This window comes from Ophidiomyces ophidiicola (assembly GCF_022830035.1).
Source record: "Ophidiomyces ophidiicola strain CBS 122913 chromosome Unknown scaffold_28, whole genome shotgun sequence".
Classification (NCBI taxonomy): Eukaryota; Fungi; Ascomycota; class Eurotiomycetes; order Onygenales; family Onygenaceae; genus Ophidiomyces; species Ophidiomyces ophidiicola.
In genome coordinates this window covers 193521-207329 of record NW_026054668.1, presented here as the reverse complement: position 1 = coordinate 207329, position 13809 = coordinate 193521, and the positions used below count along the sequence as shown (strand labels likewise).

General features: G+C 55.2%; 4 protein-coding genes across 4 annotated transcripts; 2 read left to right on the top strand and 2 right to left on the bottom strand.

The window, feature by feature from the left end:
• Positions 1–1849: 1849 nt before the first annotated feature.
• Positions 1850–3493, top strand: LOZ57_005517 (uncharacterized protein; the record flags this gene model as incomplete). The annotated part of the gene is made up of 1 exon (XM_049254546.1): positions 1850–3493. One exon carries the CDS (start codon positions 1850–1852, stop codon positions 3491–3493), a length of 1644 nt encoding a protein of 547 aa, XP_049106525.1.
• A 318-nt stretch (positions 3494–3811) lies between these two features.
• Positions 3812–8276, bottom strand: RPO31 (DNA-directed RNA polymerase III subunit C1 (rpo31); the record flags this gene model as incomplete). Its single annotated transcript, XM_049254545.1, has 3 exons — positions 3812–7792; positions 7848–8109; positions 8182–8276. The coding sequence occupies 3 exons, from the start codon at positions 8274–8276 to the stop codon at positions 3812–3814; spliced, it is 4338 nt and encodes a 1445-aa protein (XP_049106524.1).
• Positions 8277–8623: 347 nt separating this feature from the next.
• Positions 8624–9723, bottom strand: MAD2 (Mitotic spindle checkpoint component mad2; the record flags this gene model as incomplete). The annotated part of the gene is made up of 9 exons (XM_049254544.1): positions 8624–8636; positions 8701–8973; positions 9024–9094; positions 9148–9293; positions 9347–9375; positions 9425–9463; positions 9516–9541; positions 9593–9618; positions 9675–9723. The coding sequence occupies 9 exons, from the start codon at positions 9721–9723 to the stop codon at positions 8624–8626; spliced, it is 672 nt and encodes a 223-aa protein (XP_049106523.1).
• Positions 9724–9935: 212 nt separating this feature from the next.
• GUF1 (Translation factor guf1 mitochondrial) lies at positions 9936–11987 on the top strand (the record flags this gene model as incomplete). Its single annotated transcript, XM_049254543.1, has 2 exons — positions 9936–10663; positions 10724–11987. 2 exons carry the CDS (start codon positions 9936–9938, stop codon positions 11985–11987), a joined length of 1992 nt encoding a protein of 663 aa, XP_049106522.1.
• Between the last annotated feature and the right edge of the window lie 1822 nt (positions 11988–13809).

The window sequence follows — 13809 nt, the reverse complement described above, 5'->3', positions numbered from 1 at the left end:
GCAGCCAACGCGTGGCAGGCTCACCAGCTTGTATGTGAATTCTAGCGCTAGCCACCGAGTACCTCATTGCCCAAGGAACCGGTCTTGTGTTGTTTACTGGCTTACAAGTTTCATCAAGAAATATTGCATATGGAATGGCTGTGGTGTATCTTTGTCCAGAGAGCCTAAGCGGGGTATCAACCCGCCTTTTCTGAAAATAAACCCCTAGCATCTGCCTTGCGGGCAACTATTTTCATGAAACACGTAAACCCCGACATCTAAGAAAAGCATTCACAAACACGCAGCAGCTAGGTAGTTTCTACGGCAATGCTCCTTACCACCAAGTTTCTCGCTTGACCAGGAATCAGTTCCCGTGCATGGAGTACGTAGTATGCCCTGGGCAAGAGAATACCGTCATTGGCAATACTAAATGATTGCTTGGCAGCGTCAACGCCTCATTTTTACAGGCCACACCGGCAGATAGCTACCAAATATCCTCGTATCAATGCCATGAGTGAAGTACGTACCGAGCACAATGATACAGTTTTCGGAGTATTGTCGGTAATTCGACTTACCTCCCAACTTCTCCTTCTGCTCCTCACCTGCCGTGTAAGCTTTTATGTCTGTTCTTTGACATGACGAGCGCAGTGACATCAGCGGCAGGGGTATGCCGGAGGCCAAAGCGTAAGGACAAGACAAGGCATTCTCCCAGGAGCATACCATCCAGCCGGGAGGGCGATGAACTTTGGGTCTTAAGGTCATGACAAGGTAGAAGAAAGGAAGCATGCAGTGTGGGTCTAGTGAGCGGCAAAAGGTGATCTTTTATAGTAGTTGGTTGGATGACGACGAGCTTCCGGAAACATGTACTCCGCAGGCAGTGCGGAGTACGGAATACTGCATTCCACTAACTGGGCCTGCTGAGAGTTCACTGAAATCCTTTGATAAGACCGTTGACCACTCGATACAGCCTAGAACGTTCTCCTAGACCCGGCAGGAGAAAACTACGAGGTCTAGGTTCCTTAGTCCCTTTCACATGTCATAAGGAACAGCCACGGGATGAAAGAGGCCATTTTAGCACTCTTGAAAAGACAAAACATCTTCAAGCTGAGAAAGTAGTTCAAAAAGTATACTGGAGCTGGATCTGAGCACCGTGAAAACAGACAAACTATCGAGTGTAGCGAGATTGCGTGTTCTCTTCCCTGTCAAAATCAAGATTGTAAACCAGTTATATATAACTTGGGATTAAATTATTTTAGGCTCGTCGTCTGCTTGGACTGCTCCTGGTACTATCATTCTCAAAGCACACTAAGACCTCTTGAAGAATGCATGTCGAAGAAATCTCGGCAAGATATCATGAAGATCTCCAGTCAGCAGTTCTGTTTAAAGGCAAACAAAATGGAAGACTACAAAGACTGAAATCAGTAGCTTTATACAGAATCATGACAACCTGACCAGAAAAGAAAGATTGAGCACCTGGTGCGGGCTTCAATGGCGATACGGCCATTTTTGGAATATCTGTGGATATTATACACGAGTTAACGTGAAAACAGTGGATTTGAGGCTGAATTAAAATCTGTGTAGGGTTACATTCTCTGCATTATCATAAGAAAACGAATCGTCAACGCATCTTGAATCCAGAAATGGCCGATTGTCTTTAAAATTACGGAGTAGCGAGGCTTAGGTCAGCAGCGATTGGTCCGGTCAGGCGGGCGGCTAACTAGGCCCGAAGCGGCGATGAGTCAGCAGCGACGCAAAACTGGGATTCTGGGGAAACATGTTTGGCCAACCAACCAACCACGACGGCCGGCGACCAGGACGACCATCTATACGCACACACACACACACACACACACCTCGAGAGACACGCACGATGCTGCCGCCCGGGCTGCTGGCGGCGGCGCCGGCGGTGGCGACACGGGCGGCGCTCGTGGTGCTGGACCTGCAGGCGGACTTTGTCGAGGCGGACAGCGCGGTGGTCGGGCGGTGCGTGGCGCTGGCGGCGCGGCTGCGGCGGGCGGCGGTGCAGGTGGTGTGGGTGCGCACGGCGTTCGGGAGCCCGCGCGCGGCCTGCGACCCGGCGGCGGGCGCGCTGCTCGTGGAGGAGAGCGAGAGCGAGAGTTCAAGTGAGAATGAGGACACCAAAGACGAGAGAGACAGGAACAATGACGCGGTGCTGGCGGCCCCGTGCACGCTGGCGGGCGAGTTTGTGCCAGCAGTGCAAGCGGCGATTGCGGCGGGCGACACGGTGCACGTCAAGACACACTACTCGGCGCTGCAGACGCCGGCGCTGCTGCGGGCGTGCCGGGCGCAGCTGGTGACGACGCTGTACCTGGCAGGCGCGCTGTCGCACGTGTCGGTGCACGCAACGGCGGTGGACGCAGCGCGGCACGGCTTCGCGGTGGTGCTGGTGGCCGACTGCCTGGCGTTTGCGTCGCCCGCACGGCACCGTGCCGCCCTGGCGCGCATGCACGGGCTGCTGGGCATTGCGGGCGTGCCGGCAGCGGAGATCATGCGGGAGGAGGAGGAGAATAATAATAATGATGACGACCAGGATCAGACGGCCGACGGGGAGGCCCTGGCGCAGGCGCTGGCCGGGCTAGGGCTCGACGACGCCCGCGCGGCTACCGCGGGTACCGCGGCTACCGCGACTACGACGACGTACGGCGCGGGCGACTCGCGGCTGGTCACGGGGCTGGCGCTGGACCCGGCGGCGTTCGCGACGCTGCGGCAAGACACGGCGTGGCAGCCCATGCGGCACCGCGCGGGTCCCGTGCCGCGGCTGGTGGCGGTGCAGGCCGTGCCGGACGCGGCTACGGGCGGCCTGCCGCTGTACCGCCACCCGGCCGACGCGCTGCCGCCGGTGCAGCAGCCCTTCTCGCCCGCCGTGGCCGCCATCGCGCGTGTGGTCGAGGGCGTGCTGGGCCACCCGGTCAACCACGCGCTGCTGCAGCGCTACCGCTCGCCCGCCGACGCCATCGCCGACCACGCCGACAAGACGCTGGACATCGCGCCCGGGTCCAGCGTCGCCAACGTCAGCCTGGGGGCCGAGCGCGTGCTGGTGCTGCGGCCAAAGCCCGTGCCTGCCGCCGGCCGGGAGCACGCCCGCCGGCCGCCCGCCCAGCGCGTGCCGCTGCCGCACAACTCCGTGTTCGTGCTGGGCCCGGCCACCAACCGCGCCTGGCAGCACGCCGTGCGCCCCGACCGCCGCCCGCCGCACGTCAAGACCCCCGCCGAGCGCGCGTGCGGCGGCGAGCGCGTCTCGCTGACCTTCCGCCGCATCGCCACCTTCACCCACCCGACCACCCACGCCATCTGGGGCCAGGGCGCGACCGCCAAGTCGCCCGCCGACGCCCAGCCCGCCGTGCACGGCCCCAGCGACGCTGCCGACCGCCTGGTGCGCGCGTTCGGCCGCGAGAACCGCCACGCCGGCTTCGACTGGGCCGCTGAGTACGGCGCCGGCTTCGACGTCGTCAACCTGGGCGGCGAGCAGACCGAAGCCAGTGACCAGGGTTAGGGCTAGCGCCAGGGCTAGGGCTAGGGCTAGGGCTTAGGGCCCCGGCCGCCCAAACAGAACATAGCCCTAGCCCTCTCTTGCGCCCGAATAGGGTTGGCCCCGCCTGTAGTTCACCCCAGCCACTAGCGCTATGCCTGGCGCGTTGCTTAGTCCGCAAGCAAGGCCTTCAGGCCAGTCTGCTTGTCTGTATTATTATTGTCCATGTACTCCGTATCCATGTGTCTATGTACGTACATTCCTATTCTACATCATTAGGGTCTAGGGGTTAGGCCACTCCCAGAAAACAAGCTGTGTCGTGCTAGTAGTTGTGCCCGCCCGTCATCGTCCTGTTGCGCGTCTCATCCCCGCCGCCCACGCATCGTCGAACACCGTCTTGCGGCGCGCGACGTCGCTTGCGGCCAGGTTGAGACTGCGCACGACCTCCAGCGCGCCCGTGCCCAGCGCCACGCTCTTGCCGACGATGATGCACTCCGACACGCCCTCCACACGGTCCGCACGCCCCGCCCCGCCCGCCGCGAACAGATGGTCAGCCGTCTTCTCGAAGCTGGCCAGCTGCAGCACCGAGTCGCGCATCTTGGCCAGCCCAAACCGCGTGATGCCCAGCACGTCGCCCTTGGCCGTCATCACGTCCGCCAGCAGCTGCATGTGCCGCGGGTCAATGCCCATCTCCGCCATCACCGCCGTCATCTCGCGCGCAATCGTCGTGCGCGCCGCCTCGATCCCCAGCACCGCCCGCGTCTCCATCACGTCGTTGGTGCGCGTGCGCGCCCCGTCCACCCCGTCCGTCGTCATGCACGCCCGCAGGCCCTGCCCTTCCACCAGCAGCGTGTGCAGCCCACTGTTTGCGTCCGCGTGCAGCACCGCGCGCCGGCAGCCCGCGTGGCCCAGCACCGCGATCGTCGGCAGCACGCGCTTCAGGTGCTTCAGCCGGAAGTACGGGTCTGTGCCCGTCAGCTTCTGCTCCGACTTGCTCAGCACCGCCGCCGCGGCCGCCGCCGACCCGCCCGCCGCCTGGTCCACGAACACGTGAACGTGCGCCCGAAACGCCCGGATGCGCAGGTCGCGCGCGCGGAACAGCCGGTGCCGCCGGATGGCCGCCACCACGTCCGCCATCGTCAGCTCCAGCCGCAGCGCGTGGATCGTTGCGAAGTCGATCTTGACGTTGAGGAACGCCGCGTCGCCCGTCCAGTCCTCCTCGATGTAGCGCGCCACGTCGCCCAGGCACGTGCGCTCGATGCGGCCCTTGACGATCTGCGCCGCCCGCACGTCGCGCGCCTCCACCAGCGCACACGTCACTATCGGCGTGCTGATCGCCCGCGACGCGTTGATGATCTCCTTGATGCGCGGCACGCCCTGCGTGATGCCCATGCCCGCCACGCCCGCGAAGTGGAACGTCTTGAGCGTCATCTGCGTGCCCGGCTCGCCGATCGACTGCGCGCCCACCGCGCCCACCGCGTGGCCCGGCTCGACGCGCGCCCGCCGGTACTTGTGCAGACACGCCCGCACAAACGCCGTGAGCGTGCGCGCCGGCAGCCGCGCCGTGTGCGCGCGCGCCATCGCGTCTGCGTCTGCGGCTGCGCTTGCACTGGCGCCACCCGCCTCCAGCCGCGCCGCCTTGCCGCGCACAAACGCCGCAATCGCCGCCAGGAACGCCCGCTCGCTCTCGCGCTGGTCAACGCCGCCGGCCGTCGCATCATCGTACGCCAGCGGCCGCCCCAGCAGGTCGACGCGTGCCAGCTGCGCCCGTTCTGGCGCCAGCAGCTGCTCGCACAGCGCCTCGATCTCCGCCGCCCCCAGCCCGCGTTCCGCCGCGTCGTACAGCGTGGTCTCTGCCGCCGTGAACGTGCGCTCGAAGTGCACCGGCGTCGCCACGCCCTCCATCGCCACCGGCTCTAACTGGTCGTCGCCGTACTGGAACTGCACCACGTCCGCCGTCGAGCTGCGCACCGTGCCGTCGTACCGCGTCGACAGGTCCTCCAGCGACTTCATCAGCCGCCGCGACATGTAGCCCGTCTCTGCCGTCTTCACCGCCGTGTCGATCAGCCCCTCGCGCCCCGACATTGCGTGGAAGAAGAACTCCGTCGGCGACAGCCCCGAGAAGAAGCTGTTCTGCACAAACCCCTTCGCCAGCGGGTGCTGCGACCGCCGTGCAAAATGCGGCAGCGTGCGGTCCTGGAACCCGTACGACACCCGCCGCTCCTCGATCGTCTGCTGGCCCACCAGCGCCACCATCTGCGACACGTTGATGCTCGATCCCTTCGACCCCGACGTCGCCATCACCAGCGGCGCGTTGTGCTTGCTCAGCTCCGCGATACAGAACTCGCCTGCTTGCTGCCGCACCTTGTTCAGCAGCCCCGTGATGCTGTTCTCCGTGTTCTGCCGCTCGTCGCCTCCGCTGGCGTTGACGAAGTTGTCCGCTTTCAGCTTCTCGATCAGCGCCGCCGACTCCGCGAACGCCCCGTCCACCAGCCGCTGCTTCAGCTGCACCAGGTTGTTGACCGGGTACACGTCCGTGATGCCCACCGAGAATCCCAGGTTCGTCAGCCATCGCGCCGACAGCCGCGACAGCCGGTTCATCACCTCCGCCGCCGCCGCCGGCCCGAAGTCGCGCTGCACCACGAAGATGATGTTGTCTTTCTTGCCCGACCCGATCGTCGACTTGTCCGCCACCCCGCACATGATCTCCGAGTTGCGGATGCACAGCCACCCGTCATTCGCGTCCAGGTCCGGCGCCTGGCCTTGGATGTACTTGTACGCCCGGCACGCCGCGTCCAGGTTCACCAGCACGGGGCTGTCGCGGTTGGGCCGCATCAGCACGTTGAACACCTGCTTCCCCGTCCACAGCATTTGCGGCTTCAGCACCGTCGGCGGCGGCAGGTCGAACCGTGTCTCCGAGTGCAGCATGTACAGACAGATCTGCGTAAACGTCTTGCGGTCGAAGAAGTTGTCCTTGCTGCTCAGCAGGAACGCCGCCGTGATGAAATCCTGGATCGCCGCGATGATCGGCTCGCCGTTCTTCGGCGTCGCCAGGTTGTTCTTCACCCCCATCAGCTCCATCGCTTCGGCGCGCGCTTCCTCCGTCTGGGGCACGTGGAGGTTCATCTCGTCGCCATCGAAATCCGCGTTGTACGGATTGCACACGCACTCGTTCAGCCGGAACGTCCGGTGCGGTCGGACTTTGACAAAATGGGAGAGAATACTGAGTTTGTGTAGAGACGGCTGGCGGTTGAACAGTACGATATCGCCGTCTTCCAGATGTCTTTCGACTACATCCCCTTCTTCCAGTTGGTCCGCCATGAGTCTGAGATTGCCGTATTTCAGGAACACCTTCAACGACGTGCCTCTTTTCGAGATATAATTTGCTCCCGGCCACGTCTTGGTGCCGTTGCGTACCCGTCCGCGTAGTTTTTCTTTGTTGTATTTGGTCACCCTCTCCGGGTATGTCATGTTCATAGCGACGAGCTGCGGCACCGCGACTTCGTCAATTCTTAGATTTGGGTCGGGTGAAATCACCGTTCGCCCCGAGAAATCAACTCGCTTTCCGGACAAATTTCCTCGGAATCTTCCCTGCTTTCCTTTTAGCCGCTGGCAGACGCCACGGATGGCTTTTCCAAAGTCAGCCTTTTGCAGTCCGGGCACGTCGCTGTTGATATAGACTGCGATCTGCAATTGCATGTAGTCCCAGCATTCCATAATAGTTTGAATCGGAGCGCCCTTGTTCATCGCGTTCTTGAGATTAATATTACTATGCACAATGTCACCCAGCTTAGCCGTAAGGTCATCTTCCGTGCTAGCTCCTTCTTGACCAACTGACGGTCGAATCGAGACAGGTGGGGCGGGTATGAACTGCCACAGAAAATTCTCCGGCCGCACTTCTTTCGGGTTCAGGCCGAGGAGCTCGCAGTCTTCGTTGGAGATACGGCGGAAGAGTTTCAGCACTCGCAGGGGGTTGAGGTCATCGTGGGCCTTTTTGAAATTCTTCTCAATATCTGGAATGGACTTCTTGGCTTCATCGAAGGACTGGTCGAAAATGACTTTGCTCGGGGGTGGGACTTTTTTAGTGGACGCAGAAGCGTTGAAGGCTCGGAATCTCTCGTGCGTAATCTTCAAGGCACTGGTGCCGGTTTTCTTGACTACGCCATTGACTGCGTTGCAGGTGTAGCAGACGCGGGTTTTGCGGCACCGCTCGTTTATGCGCTTGTTGATCTGGACGCGTCGGAGGTTATCGATAGCCGGGCGGCGCATTTCTTTGAGAAAGCTTCGTCTCTCCGGTTCTGGCAGTAGGATTCGAGAGCAGTCCTACAAGAAGCTTGCGGTCAGTATGGAGCTAGACAGCGATGTACGATAGCCAAACCTTGCATATCTCCTGCAGTATCCCGATCACACGCTTGAAATAGCCTACGTGAAAAGCTGGTAGGACCAACTTGACGTAGCCAAAATGGCCATTGCATTCCTGCAGTGAGCTGCCGCAGGTCTCGCACGTTCCGGACTTGCTCGAGATGCCCATGCGGCTGTCGAGCGGGCCATGGCGGGCGACGATGCGGTCGTTGTCGAGATCAAACAATTTGCGGTCGGACACCTCAACATGTGCCTGGCTGATGATATCCTGGCTCGACCTGCTCGAGGGGTCAGTAACACGGTCCCAACTGGCGGCTGCTTTTTGCCCTTGGTTCAGATCTGGAGCTTACAGGACGCCGAAAGTTATTTCTTTGATGACTTTGGGCACCCGGTCAATGACCTGGGCCTTTCCAGGGTCCACTGATACAGGATCGGCCACCTGCATTCTGGAAAATAGCCGTGGATGTGAACCACTGCATTCGACGTCGCTGTCGCTCGATGACCGCACAGCTTATCGCAAATAAAAAAGATCACGTGGTGGGGGCTTCGATGGATGACTAACAGACTGCTCAGAGAGGCTCGGCACGTGATTGAACCTTATTCTGCAGTTCGCGCAAACCCTGCGAGGCTGAAAGTAGTTTCATATACGAGTGGCTATTGTCGCGCTGATGGCATACACAATGGAAAGGTCAGGATCAAATTGCACAGCAATAGTAGATATAAACAAATTAATAGGTATCATAACAGTATCTGAAACTCCACTCAACGCCTATCCATATTCCTTACCATTCCTCATTCAGCCAATCTAAAACGTGTCAGTTGATAACTAATACTTATCAAATTCCGTTTAGCTAAATCGACACACGTACCTATAGCTTACCATCGTATCAACCCTATGGCTATTAGTGCTGAAGCTTCTCAGCTGTACTTTCTCTCCGTTTTTTATTTCTTTGGCGTCACTGTCTCCCCATTCTAGGGGGACTTCGGAATCCGCATCGGCGTAGACAAGCACGTTGAACGTGCAATTTCCATCTAGCATGGGAAGGAAGGTTACAGATGCTGTGATCTGGCGGAAAATTGCCTGTATCTCTTCTTGTATCTGTTTCTCGGTCTTTTCGATTGTTGCTGCGGCACCCACGTCACTGTGGACATCAGTAGAAGAACATACTTTCGGAGGGAAACACAGGCTTACTTTGGCGAGGAGTTCTCATTCCCGGTGACTTTTTGAGAAGGTTTCGTTCGAGAAGATTTGAAAATTTCAACCTGCTCACGATCAGCAATTGAGCACGACTTGTGTCTAGCTCGGAGAACAATACATCAAATTGCCATCTCTCAACATGTTCCCCGGTTTCTTTGTCGGTGATCACAATGACAAGCTTCGATATCTTCCCGCCCAGCATCCATTTGTTTAATTGCGACATGATTTTCTTGATATACGCCTTAACTTGGTCGTCGGCCGATACTGGGTAGCGTGTTAACAGCGGCCAAGTCAGATGAAAAGAGGTTTTGGCATACCAAGCATGTTAAGGCCATACTTCTTAACTCTTTATAATAGCTTAGCATTATTGACACAAATTTCCGGATGTTTCTTACGCTGTAAAATCATCTGCGGGGTAAACTCCCCGTTGAAACCTTTCACTTGTCAGTAATCATTCCTATTAAAAGTAGAAAGCACGTTTCGTACAAGATAGAATGAATAGAGTATTCAAACTACCCGGAATTAGCTAGGTTTCAAAAACCGGAATTCTATATTATACTCACAAATTCCGCAACAAGCTTCGCAGACCCTAATCACACGCCGTTAGTTAACACAGAAGAAGAGAAGGGCAAGCGTAGATTCCACCTTTTAGCGACAGTCGGTGCACCTTGCTTTTCTCCTTTTCTGCGGCCATCATTTTTTCTGTCGATGATGCCTCTCTGAGTGGTTTACTGACCTCGTTTACCTGTTTGTTTATTCTTGTTGACGTTAGCGTCGCTCCGGGGATAATCGGCGATAAAAGCCAACTAACTAGCTATCACGTGTCGCCGGGAAATCTTCAAAACGTCAAAAAAATTAAGACAGCGACGACATGTCATCTTTCCAAGCTTCAATGCTGCTTACCCGATGCAAGCATGTCGGCAGTCGGTCAGATGGCTGACCACGGCATTGAGGAGACCTTCCTCTCGATATCCTCCCTTGCTTGTCGAATACTGTCCCAAGCATTTTCGCGTCTTTAGCAACTGTGTTAGTCGAGCCGCAGCCGCCGCGACCAAACCGCCCTCAGATCTCGAACTGCGCATATCAGCTATACCGATTGACCGATATCGCAACTTCTGTATAGTTGCTCACGTTGATCATGGCAAAAGCACACTTTCGGATCGCCTCCTGGAATTAACAGGAACCATTGAGCCAGGCGCAAACAAACAGGTGCTCGACAAGTTAGACGTGGAGCGGGAACGTGGTATTACTGTAAAGGCGCAGACCTGCACTATGCTCTATAACCACCAGGGTCGTGACTATTTGCTCCACCTAGTCGATACGCCAGGCCATGTCGATTTTCGTGCTGAAGTGTCTCGAAGCTATGCGAGTTGCGGAGGGGCTTTGTTGCTTGTAGACGCCAGTCAAGGTGTCCAAGCCCAAACCGTGGCGAATTTTTATCTTGCATTCGCGCAGGGACTGGAGCTGGTGCCGGTCATCAATAAGGTAGACCTTCCGTCCGCCGACCCGGAGCGCGCGTTGGACCAAATGAAAACAACCTTTGAATTGGACACGGACAAAGCTGTTCTTGTTTCAGCAAAGACGGGCTTGAATGTGCACAAACTCTTACCTACAATAGTTGAGCAAATTCCAGCGTGAGTTCTACCAACTAAGACGGGTGACGGTCTAATGTTTGTATTAACACGGTATTCTAGCCCTACCGGCGATTTATCAAAGCCTTTGCGAGTTCTTCTTGTTGATTCATGGTATGATACGTACAAAGGAGTCATTCTTCTTGTTCGTGTCTTCGATGGTGAAATACGACCAGGTGATCAACTGGTGTCTTTCGCTACAGGAAAGAAATATATCGTAGGCGATGTTGGCATCATGTACCCCAATCAAACTTCCCAAACAGTGATACGAGCTGGCCAGGTTGGCTACGTATATTTTAACCCTGGCATGAAGCAAAGCAAGGAGGCTAAAATTGGCGATACATTCACAAAGGCGGGCTGTGAGAAACTTGTCGAAGCTCTTCCCGGCTTTGAAGAACCGAAGGCGATGGTTTTTGTTGCCGCATACCCAGTGAATGCTGATGACTTTTCTCATTTAGAAGAAAGCATTAATCAGCTGTTGTTGAATGACCGCAGCATTACAGTAAAAAAGGAGTCATCCGAAGCCTTGGGTGCGGGCTTTCGGCTCGGTTTTTTGGGAACCTTGCATTGCTCGGTTTTCCAGGATCGCCTCCAGCAGGAGCATGGGGCTAACATCATCATCACGCCTCCTAATGTTCCTTGTAAGATACTATGGAAGAGCGGAGAAGAAGCCACCATCACTAATCCGGCAGAATTTCCTGATGATGACTCCGCACGAATGAAAGTAGAAGAATTTCAAGAACCCTACGTCCTTACGACGTTGACCTTCCCACACGAGTATCTCGGCAAAGTTATTGAGCTTTGCGAAGGCAACCGCGGAGAGCAAATTAGCCTTGAATTCTTTACAGCGACACAAGTCATCCTCAAATATGAGCTACCGCTCGCACAGCTTGTGGACGACTTCTTCGGTAAACTCAAAGGGCTGACAAAGGGCTATGCAAGTTTGGACTATGAGGAATCTGGCTGGCGAAAGAGCAACATCGTCAAGCTGAAGCTAATGGTCAACAAAGTTCCGGTAGATGCAGTATCGCGTGTTGTTCATACCAGCCAAGTTTCCAGGCTAGGCCGGCAATGGGTTGGCAAGTTCAAAGAGCATGTCGACCGGCAAATGTTCGAAGTTGTCATCCAGGCAGCGGTGGGAAACAAAATCGTGGCAAGAGAGAGCATCAAACCATACCGCAAGGACGTTCTAGCGAAACTTCATGCCAGTGATGTTACGCGTCGCCGCAAACTTTTGGAGAAGCAGAAGGAAGGGAGGAAGAAACTTCAGGCAGTGGGAAATGTGGTCATCGAACACAAGGCGTTCCAGGCCTTTCTGTCCAAATAATGAGTTGGAACGTACACTCCAAAATGCCTTGCTGCGATATATCAGGTGTATTCAATATCACTGGGCCTACACCTAATATGACCTAGACCCTAGCAGCTATTCCGCTGTTTTTTCTTCTGTATCAACACCCTGGAGCATAATGGATGTACACATTTATATATACAATCTTGACAGACGTTTTCTAAAATGGTTCGCTTTCTCTTTCCAGGCACTGGGTGGCCAGTTAAAACGCACTATGTTGATCACACGAAGGAGTGAGTCATACCTTTATAAGTCTCACCCCAATATTAAAATTAGCTAATTATGCAACTCTGTACCAGCGGCGATATACCAACTATTTCAACCACCCAAAATCTATCCTGCCTTCGGTTTATTAAATTTTTCTCTCGTGGCACAAGAACTGTTCATTCGCCGACACCATCATTGTTTGTTGTCATACTCTACATTATTTCAATTGCGTTATGATGTTATCCAGGGAAGAAAGAATGATGCGTCACCGCACCGGTGGACAAAAAGTGGGTTAGTTCGCACATCCACATCTCTTCCCTGCTTACGGAGTACTTCGGATTGCTGATACTATTGATAGATTTCTGGAAGCTGCCGGAGACCTCACCCAAAATCATGCTGGCGGAAGAGGCGATGGCCTGGCTCGACCAACTGCAGGAGGAGGACCTCCGTCGGCAGAGCATAGACCTGGAAAATTTCGCGGTGACGATGCGACAAAAACTCAAGAAATTGATGAGATAGCTGCTAGAATGCAATCTGGGAAGTCTCAAGACAAGACAGACACAAGGCACAGAAACCCCCTCTAAAAGTACGGCCCTCTTATTTTCTCCGTTAGTTTTTCAGCTGATATTTTGGGGGTAGTCTGTATCGCCATTGTGACGGAAACCGACTCTCAAGGCATTGATAGACCTCAAAATTTAGGTGTCTAGCTGCTGAGTGTCCGTGAAAATGCACAGCTTTTCTTCCATCGGTCAGCAAAGCGTTGACTCAGTCATGGCGTCAAGCTCCTGTCCGTGGATACGGTCCAGGATGTGAGCAATTTTGGCATTATACTCCGCATTACGGAGTAGTTACGCGGAACCTTGCCTATCCTTCTAGCCCGTTCAAGAGATTCACCCGCCCGTAGGAGTTAATAATTTGAAAGACCCATTGTTGGGGATTAACAAGATGGTATGAGCAGTTTGGTCAACTGTGACATCAGTCTTACGGCATTGAGAAAGCCTGTACATTTAGACATAAAACAGTTGAAAGCCAACTTCTTCAGGAAAATGAGCTTTTATGTTCTGAGTAACTGTTATGCCAAATGAAGTGCAAAGACCCATCCTCCCGCTCCATAAAGTTTCAAATGTAGATGGGTTATTGATCTCATCATTGATAAGTCTTGGAGGAAGCCTGTTTAGAAGCCCTGGATTTTGTATGGGTTCTTTTCAGATAAGTTCCGGGTTGTCAGGTGTGCCATGGGGATGGTTTTTTTTCCCCGCCATTTACGCCAACATTGCAAGGTTTGTGTAGTGAGCACCACTGTAGATGGTGTTATATGCATTCACAAAATACTCTTGACAGTCTGCCATATTTTTTGGGGGTAGATGAAGAGAGTTGGAGGGGATAAGGATATTCTGAACGTCTTCACTTTGCAAGGGATGGAGGCCTCCACGACCCCTTATATATACAAAAATCGATGCACTTTGGTATCAAGGAGAACCCTTAAGCACCTGGGTTGGTTGTGAATATAAGTAAAAGATTCAGCGCTTAAGAGTTCTTACATCTCAGCAAGGCGTTGATGCAAATTTAGTTAACTATCAAGTGGATCTCTCCC